Source organism: Sesamum indicum, linkage group LG10 (genome assembly GCF_026168435.1).
Source record: "Sesamum indicum cultivar Baizhima isolate 11 linkage group LG10, ASM2616843v1, whole genome shotgun sequence".
NCBI classification, from domain to species: domain Eukaryota; kingdom Viridiplantae; phylum Streptophyta; class Magnoliopsida; order Lamiales; family Pedaliaceae; genus Sesamum; species Sesamum indicum.
This window is the reverse complement of record NC_142666.1, coordinates 15,942,461-15,952,156: the sequence shown is the minus strand read 5'-3', so window position 1 is coordinate 15,952,156 and position 9,696 is coordinate 15,942,461. Positions and strand designations below refer to the sequence as shown.

The window sequence follows — 9,696 nt, the reverse complement described above, 5'->3', positions numbered from 1 at the left end:
TCCTACTTCCATTTAGATAGACAATCAATCTCCTGCATTATCAACTCCAAAATATTGCTCAACTATATATATATTACTAATCTTAATATTTACCTACCGATTAAGTATTTTTACAATTCAAAAAATTTTAAATTCTAAAAGTTCACGATCTGGACAAAATTGAAGGATTTGGATCAAAAGACCCCTTCAAATATATCAAATATATATATTAATAGATAGATAGATAGATAGATAATAGATATATGATATTATAATACGTTATTTATTTATTTATTATATGGATAATATGATACAATTAATTGGTACTGATAAATCTTCTGAACTTGGACAAACAGTAACTTTCCCGCTAATTAATGACTGATTGCTGTTCCCAAAACTCATTATCCCTCCAACAAGAAAAACTCATTATCACCGAATGGAAGAGAAAGCGACGAGGCCTATTATATTGCAATCTGAATCTATATAAATTTCAAGAAACCCCATTTTGTTCAAACTTATACAATTCCGGATGAAAAATGTCTCAGCCACCGGCACCACATGGTATGTATTTTTTTGTTGATCTTTAGCATTTCAACATGCTTTCAATAAAAAAAAGAAAAAAAACAGAAAACCCTGCTAATTATAACTGTTTTAATCTTTGTTGTGTGTCAACCATAAGATTGCCAAATTTCACCAGAAGTTGTAATGGAAAGAAGAGAAGCCCATCCATTGCACTTTCTGCTCAAGATTGAATCAGTTTCGTTGCTTTTGGATGGGACTGATGAGAAGTATGAGTCTCTGGAATTTCAAGCAGGAGACCACAAATGGTATATTGCTCTTTGTTATCTTTGGATTTTGTTTATGTAACCTTCATTGACTTTTAGATCTAAAGTGGCAAATCCACCTCAGACTCTGTTGAGTTTAAATTCTACAAGAGTATGTTTGTTATTTTAAATCATTGATTAATTATTGATAAACTATTACTAGTTGATATTAGTGTTACAGTGTATTAGAAAAAGAAGACTACAAAATCAAGAACACGATTAGGTATTTCTGGAAAAAGAATCGCTCTACTTATAGCGTTATGTCTGCTACTGATGCTAACTATGAGTTACATATATTTTAGAAGTTAATGATTAAAGGCAATTTTTGTATCCCGTTTTAGTTCTTTAACTTCTTAGGATTCCAAAAAGGTCTGCTAACTTTTGAACATGTTCAATTTTGGGACACGTTGGATTTTGTTCACGTCGGAAAATAACACCTAGATATGACGTGGCATTTCAAAATCTGGCGACTAGTGTCCCAAAATTGAACTTGGAACCTTAGAAAGTTAAAGGCTAAAATGAGATTTGGTTATATTTAGTGGATGAAAATTGCCTTTAATACAAAAGTTCAATTTGCAGTCCAATGACTGTTTTAAGATGTCTCATAGGCAATAGTTTGTGGACTGATAATACAGGAGATTGATCATCTATCCAAACGGTATCTCAAATAAAGGGAGGGGAGGATATGTATCCCTGTACTTGGCAATGGCAAGTACAAGTTCTTTGCCTGCAGATTGGGAGCTTAATGTTGTCTTCAACATCCTATTGTTTGATCAAATCCATGATAATTATGTGTCCGTTCGAGGTATCTAGTTTCTTACTAAGCGTATTCACTACTTAATTTTCTATACTTTTAATACTTAGCTACTTGAAACTTTTGTATTTTTGTTGAAACTTGAAAAGGAAGCCAGAGGCGCTTTACTGCACTAAAGCATGAATGGGGCTTTCCGAAATTTATCACTAAAGCGAGTTTGAAAGAGCCATCTAACGGATACGTGATGAATGATATATGTGTGGTTGGTGCTGAGGTTTTCGTTACCAAAAGTGAACGAACTATCGAATGCCTATCTCTGCTAAGTGGTGGAAGCCCTTACGTGCAGAAGTGGGAGATTCCCGAATTCTCCAAATTGGGACTTGTTTGGACTTCTGAAGAATTCATTGCTGGAAATCATAAATGGTACTGTATTTTGTTTTTTTTTTTTTTTTTTGTCAATTATAAGCTACAACTAGTTTACATTTTGTTCCAACTTTTAATAAAATTTCTTCTCCAAATTTAGGACAATTAATCTATATCCAAAAGGAAATGGAGGAGGAAAGGGCAAGAATGTATCTGTCTATCTTAGCTGTATTGATGCTAAAGCTTCTGCTCCCTCTGCTCATGATAAAAAGGTCAAGGTGAATTTTAGCCTGTCCATCAAGAACCAATTCAATAGTAAAAGAAGCAAATGCCATGGTAAGTAATCGATTAATAACTTCATCTCATGTTGGGGACTAAATTATAATTTCTTCCTCGTAGCAAACATTGCTCAAGATAAACTAAATGACGAGGCAAAACTTTTCTTCAGATTACATTTGGCTACACCAAATTATCTACATCGCAATGGCTTTGACAAAGATACATATGTTGTACTTTTCTAAATTGCTAGGACATAAACCCCTCCGCACATGCATTCGTATTATCATCAGATGGTTAAATTATGTCAAACTGATTGCTTTTCAGTTGTGTAATAATACTGAGCTCTCTTGGTTACTGTTGAAGAAAGTGGTCTTGCATAATAACTTTCAATATGTCTTTGTTTTAGGCCACAGGTCTAGACTTTGAAATGATTAGAAATCTATTGAATATGATTCTGAAAAGTTGAGAAAATATTGAATATGTATTATTTCTTTGTTTTGTGTTTTAAGAGACGATTTACGTTATTTTATGTGTCATGAGTTCATGTATATATAACTTTATATATATAGTAATAAATAGCAGTATAGATATATTCATGAGATAATTAGGATTAAATGCATTTTTCGTTGTCTAACTATAGCCACATTCCATTTTAGTCCTTTATCTATCTAGGGTTTGATTTTGGTCCTCTATTTAATTAAATTGCTCAATTTTAGTCCTATTTATGCCGGAAAAAATCCTAGCCCGCCGGAAATTGCCTATGTGGACCATTTAAATTGGGGCTGAAACCTTATTGGTTTACATTTTTATGATTTGGCAATTTTTCAAATTAAAAAATAAAAAAAGAATGACATGGCAAATGTGGAGAAAGAGGGAAAAGGGAGGCCTCTTGCTGTGCTGGCGACGAGAAGGACGGCGACGGTCGAAGACTCCGATCTCGTAAAAAATCTGATGAAAATTGATGGGTGAGGTCTCGTTGAAAACGCCTTGGCGCGGGGAGTCCAACGGTGGTGGTCCGCGACGGTGATTCGTTTAGACGGCGGAGATCCGGCAGTTCAAAGGTGGCGGTGTCGCGAAACTTTAAAAGAACTGATCTCGTCGAGTTGATGAAAAGGGATGGGAGAGGTGTCGTTCGACTCGCCTTGATGAGAGGAATCCAACAGTGGTGGTACGCAATGGTCATTCGTTCGGACGGCGGTGTATTGACGGCGGTTCAAAGGTGGCGGCGTCACAAAACTTTGATGAAAATGGCTGGGAGAGTGCACAACGGTAATTCGTTCGGACGGCGGTGTATTGACGGCTGGGAGAGTGCACAACGGAAAGTCGCGTCGGTAACTTTATGAGCCCAGCGTTAAATCGCAATGAAACTTCAAATTGATGGAGGTGAAACGTTCGCTTGATGATGGGGAGTCGACTGATATAGTTGGTGTCCGGTGATTCATCGAAAATTAGTCGGAAATTTAGAGAGAAGATGCAGCGAGAAGAGGGGAGAAAAAGTCGCCATGTCATTCTTTGTTTTTTTTTTTAAATTCGAAAAATTGCCAAGTCAGCTAAAACTGACCAATTATATCTCAGTCCTAATTTAAATGTCCACGTGGAATTTTCCGACGGTTTGGGTAATTTTCCGGCGAAAAAAGTCCCAAGATTGAGCAATTGAAATACATAGAGGACCAAATTCAAACCCTAACAAGTTAAAGGACTAAAATGGGATATGGCTATAGTTAGAGGACCAAAATTGCATTTAATTCAGATAATTAATAATAGGCATTTACATGAAATTTATGATGAGAAGTTCTAGGAGCAATTCCAAATGCAGACTTAATAATCTATATATATGATCATATTGCTTGTTAATACTTTCATTGTTTTTGGAACGATTAAAAGGAAAATGTCTGTTATCATCCATAAAATTCATGTTCCCAATTAAGAATGCCTCAATGCAATATATATAAAACTTATTGAGGAGATTTGAAATGGATAAGTTGAAGAACAAGAGTTCCCATTTATTCAGGAGTGGGGCTAGTAATTTTGATACTGATGACCAAATTGCTTAACATTTACTTATTGCCGATATTAGATCCTAATGCATGTATCTCTACTTTGCAGCATCTGATCATTGGTTTTCATCTTCTGCTAGTGCTTGGGGTTGGTCACACTTCATATCGCTTGATGACTTCAATGATCCTAATACTGGTTTCCTCGTTAAGGATCGATGCACTGTACAAGTAGAAATCTCGGTGAAAGGTGCATCATGCGTCTCAAAATGATGAAATAGTTGATATTTCTAGTGAATTTTTATCCGATAGTTTTGCATGAAAGTGTGATTTGGCATTTCCATCTGCTTTTCATGATTTTTTTCATCTAAACTATCTATTTTTACATTATATATCAAAGTATGAATGACTTAAAAATTTCATTTTATTTTTTGATTCATCTAAAGTGACCCTACAATATTATTAGTTTATGAATTTACATTATGTAATATATATATATATATATATATATCCCAATTAGCGCCGATTAATTTTTATATTTGTACTCCCTACTTCATTTATTACTTAATGTTAATTACTTTTATTTATTGCCATAAAGGGGTCTAATCTTGTGAAAAATGTCATGAATAGCATAAAAATCAAGCTCAACATCGCCAAGCTTTTCAATGTCTTCTTAACAATCACGTTAAATATTCATTAATTATATGCTGCCATTCTATCACAATTCTCCAAATATGTTTGAATTTTGAAATGAAATCAGTTTCCCATACGTCCCTTTTATAGGCAGCCCTCCCGCAGCTGTTGGATGAGGTCTGATCCCCCCAGATTCGGAGAGGGAGGCGTAACATGTCCATCTCATGATCTAAATAAGTGAGAGAAGAAATTATTGGGTTGTATTCATTTTAAAGATTATAACTAGTATTTGCCCCGTGAATTGCACCGTAGCATACTTTTACCATCAACTAAATTTGTTCATATTTATTAAATTTAATTTCTATTATCATAATTTTTTTTTGTTTTTTTTTCTCCTAAAAGAACTATTAAATTAAGAATGATCTTTTATCCAAATTATATTAGAAAAATAAACTTTCGAGTTGCAAAAATAATTTAATATCAATTATTTTAAATTATGTTATTTATTATAAATAATATTTCAATTAAAAATTTGAATTATTAATATCTCAAATATGAAAAAATAAATGGAATATGCCCAGGAAAGGTGAACTTCAATAAACTTTCTGCGACTCTTATTTCAGTCTCCCTTAATTCTAATGCATCTTCACCGAGCTTCGAGTCGTTGCATAACATGGACTCCAATTTTGGGGGGTTTATGTCAGTGCCAATTGCACTCATGATTGGGACGAGGGAGCATCGAGGGGTAGGGGGAGAGGGCTAAAGGGAGCTGAGACTCGTGGCATAGGGGTGCTGAAATGAAAAGAGGGGTTCTGGGGGGGAGAATCGATACACAATAAGCTGATATAAGCGTGCGTTTAGTTCTGGTGGGCGAGGGCGAGATCGCAGATGGATTTGATTCTGACTCGGTGGCGACAGCGGTGCAGCTTTGCCAACTAATATGATTGTCTTGGCCTAGAACTGTCGATGTTTCGGGAGGAGAGATAATTTGAGAACTGAGTCCTGTGGTGGTGTTCTTATCAGAAACTGAAATGTGGTCACCATTGTATTCAAATGGTTAAACAATGATTAGATCTTTTTGGCGGCTCCTCCTGAGCGTCAATAAGGGGGCTAGCTCTTTTATGGCGGACGGATGTGGTGATTTAATTATGCTCATTTCCTTGTTTTCATATTGATGCAGAATTGGATTGGGGGCGAGGTGGAGGTTTACAGGTTTCTATGGGGCGTCGATTCATCTAGGATGGGATAAATTGAAGGCACTGGGGACTTTGGTTGTGCGCTAGAGATTTCAATGAGATTTTATTCCAACACGAAAAGACAGGTATACCCAGACCACTATGGCAAATAAACAATTTCTCACGTGCTTGGGAAGACTATAATTTGAGTGATATTGGCTTCTAGGGTTCAAGGTTTACATGGTGTAACCGGTGGAGATATGGGGAGACTGTTAGAGCCAGACTTGATAGGGCGTGCGCTAATCTGTCTTGGCTAGGTAAATTTCCCAAAGACATGGTGTCTCATCGAGCAGTATGGAACTCTAATCATAAAATAATGATTGTGGATGTGGAGACAAAAGGGAGTCAGCAAATTCAGAGAAAGGCCCAGTTTCGATTCAAAGCGAAGTGGCTGCAATATGACATTGGTCCTGTGTTTTGGAGGGTGATGCTCATACTAGACTATGGAAAAAAATCCAGGCTTGCCGAATAAGTCTTCTACAGTGGAATTGGGATGAATTCGAACAGCCCAATAAGGAACTCAAAAGGTTAGAGGAGAGTTATGCTAAACTTGAGGGTCGGCAATTAGATGCTGACACACACCAGAGTTGCGGAATATAAAAGAGAGGCTAACTGACATTGCCATGCGGGAAATAATGAGGTGGCAATAACGTAGTAAAGAGCATTGGCTATCTAATGGGGACGATAATACAAAGATTTTTTTATTACAGAGCTTCAACTAGGAAATGGTATAATACTATTACTAGATTAAAAGACATTGTTGGAGTGTAGAGGCATAAGGAGCAATACATTCGTCACATGCTCTTGCAGCATTTCACAATTATCTTCACATCTCGCTAGCCACTAAATATATGCATTGCAGAAGTAGTCTCCCTAGTCTCGACATGGGGCACTTTGGAGATGAATTAGGTGTTGACTGAGCCTTTCACAGCGCCTGAGGTCATGCATGCTCTATTTGGTGTGTCTGTTTTTAAATATCCTGGTCCAACAGTATGTCCCCATTGTTCTTTCAAAAATTTCAGGATATAGTTGGGTCTGATGTTACTGAGTAGGTCTTACATACATTAGTTGACCATATCTTGTTGAATAAAATGTACTATACTCACATGTGCTTATTCCTAAAGGGAGTAATCTAAAATTTGTCACTCAGTTGCGTCCAATTAGCTTGTGCAATGTTATTATTAAAATTTCCTCTAAATGCATTGCTAATCGGTTGAAAGGCACTATGAATTCTATTGTTTCACCGAGTCAGTCTGCTTTTATTCGTGGTCACCTGATCACTGACAATGTGTTTCTTGCTTTTGAGCTTAACGAACATCTTAAAGTATTTTATCGATGAAAATGTGGGTTCACCACTTTAAACTTAGGCATGAGCAAAGCCTATGACAGGGTAGAATGGTCTTTCCTTAGACGTATTCTCCTTAGATTAGACTTTGAGAGTAGATTTCTTCATCTAATTATGTTATTGGTCACCTTTGCATCTTACTTGTTAACATTGAATGGTACACATTTTGGATACGTTAGACTAGAGCTCAAGATCCATCAAGGAGACCCATTATCCATATATCTATTTATATCTGTTGCAGAGGCTCTTTCAGGCATTTTTGGTCATGCGAATAGTAAAAAATAATTAATTAAATTAGATTTAATTAATTTTATTGGTCACAAAGCTCAAGTCTAATTGAGGGTAAATTTAAAGAGTCACACACACATCATTATGGAGAGGTAGAGTGCAGGGGGTGTTGGTTTAGTTCATTAGCACCAACTATTTCCCATTTATTGTTCGTTGATGACACCTTCTTATTTTGCAAGGCGAATGATGAACAATTTGAGGAGGTTCAATGAATTTTCACGATGTATGAGTGGGCATTAGGGCAAGAGGTTAATTTCTCAAAGTCTAGCATGGTGATTAGTGGTATAGGGTAGAAGACGAATTGAAGAGATTGGCTAGTATGTTGGGGGTTCGGTTAGTGCATGTTCATGATTGCTCCTTAGGATTACCTGCGATGGCGGGAAAGTCTAGCAGTGCTCTTTTCCACAATATTCAGGACCGTGTGTGGCACGAATTGCAGGATGCAATAGCTTGCTCTTATGATAAGTTGAGAAAGGAGTGTTGATTAAAGCGGTAATACAATCCTTGCCAACGTATGCCATGTCATGTTTCAAGTTGTCGGATCACTTAGCCGAGAATTGGAATTAGCAATGGGGGATTTATGGTGGCACTCACAAGGTGAAAAATGAGTGCATTGGGTAGCTTGGCGTAAGATGTGCAGATCAATGGATGTGGGGAGGTTGGGCTTCCGACGTTTGAAGTACTTTAATCTTGCATTGTTGGCTAAACAAGGATGGCGTCTTCTATCACAATTGAATGCACACTTAAATCGGGTTCTGAGAGCTAGATAGTTCCCTCAATGTTCTTTTTAGGTAGCTCCAATGGGGTCGAGGCCATCTCTTACCTGGAGGAGTACACTTGAGGCGAGGGATGTGCTCCGTGCTGGATGTGTGGACCCAACAGCTGTGGATTCAACAGTTAGCTCTCGATTAATATGGGAGCCATGTAAAAAGGGTCTCTTTTCGGTCATAAGTGCATATAATACTATTGGGGAGTTAGAGGATCGAGCTGTGGCATCAACTTCAACTTCTCTTCCCTTGTTAGCTGACGGGTGCAAGAGTTTCTGGAAACGTATGTGGGCTTTGCCAATTCTCCCTCGCGTTAGGTCCAAACTTGGCATTTCTGTTTTAGGTCCAAATGATGTTCAGAGGTGGATACTCTTTGCATATTGTGTGGGGCTAAAGTGGAATCTTTAAAACACATATTGTTGGATTGTTTGTTCGCCAAGTTGGTATGGACATTTTCAAATCATCCTTAGCAGCTAATTTCTGATTGGGTGGTCGGGCAGCAACATGGTTGTCAAATATTGTGAGTCAACTAAGTGAGGAGGACAAAGAAATGTTTCTTGTTCTATGTTAGGCTTTATGGCATAATAGGGAAAAATAGAGGATGGAGGGTGTTGACCAAGATCCAAGAAGAGTGGTTAATGAGACTGTGCTTTTTTTGGATAGATATTAGGAGACTCGAGCAAAGATACGAATTGTATGATCCGCTGATGTGGGAGAGGGGTAACTTAGTTTGAGCTATTTTGATTTTCTAGAGTAATTTTATTTTTGCATATATTATTAAGTTTTTGTATTTTCATGTTATTTATGAAATTTCAGAAAATAGTAAAATTTAGAAAATTATTTGGATTGGTACACATTTTAGTGAATTTGTTTGGACTTAGAAAATGTATAAAATATAGTACTTATAATGAAAACAAACTTGATTATTGTAAACAATGCATTTTTCCATAATTATGTGAGGTTTTTTTTATAATTTGCCTTTTCTCTATTTATTAAAAATTTGTTCTATTTTCAGTTTATTAACAAAATTATTTGTTTAATTTGTTAATTATTTTTCTATTTTTTTTCTTATTTTTCTATAATTTTGTGTAATTTTATGAATATTTGTGTAAATTCTGTAATTACATGAATTTTCTGTGATTCAAAAATTAATATTACTATTGTTTTATTAATCATGTCTAGTGGTAGGCCCCCTTCTCCAGGACGTAGTTCGAGAGTTTAAAGGTATTTTTTTG

At 36.3% G+C, this 9,696-nt stretch overlaps 1 protein-coding gene across 3 annotated transcripts; it reads left to right on the top strand.

The window, feature by feature from the left end:
* The first annotated feature begins 400 nt into the window (after positions 1 to 400).
* LOC105171972 (uncharacterized) lies at positions 401 to 5,148 on the top strand. 3 transcript variants are annotated; one of them, XM_088885650.1, is made up of 7 exons: positions 401 to 540; positions 659 to 806; positions 1,439 to 1,608; positions 1,707 to 1,980; positions 2,081 to 2,256; positions 4,337 to 4,443; positions 4,977 to 5,148. In XM_088885650.1, exons 1-6 carry the CDS (start codon positions 516 to 518, stop codon positions 4,426 to 4,428), a joined length of 885 nt encoding a protein of 294 aa, XP_088741776.1. In that variant the 5' UTR covers positions 401 to 515; the 3' UTR covers positions 4,429 to 4,443; positions 4,977 to 5,148. The 3 variants fall into 3 exon arrangements, with proteins under 3 accessions (XP_088741776.1, XP_011091575.1, XP_088741775.1); XM_011093273.3 differs by having other exon boundaries at positions 4,306 to 4,443; XM_088885649.1 differs by lacking the exon at positions 4,977 to 5,148 and having other exon boundaries at positions 4,337 to 4,650.
* The last annotated feature ends 4,548 nt before the right edge of the window (positions 5,149 to 9,696 follow it).

Excerpts from the sequence above, each read along its gene's own strand:
- LOC105171972 (XM_011093273.3), top strand. The coding sequence starts at position 516 with ATGTCTCAGCCACCGGCACCACATG. Across the intron at positions 1,981-2,080 it reads ATTGCTGGAAATCATAAATG|GACAATTAATCTATATCCAA; the intron begins GTACTGTATTTT and ends CTCCAAATTTAG. Across the intron at positions 2,257-4,305 it reads TAAAAGAAGCAAATGCCATG|CATCTGATCATTGGTTTTCA; the intron begins GTAAGTAATCGA and ends TCTACTTTGCAG.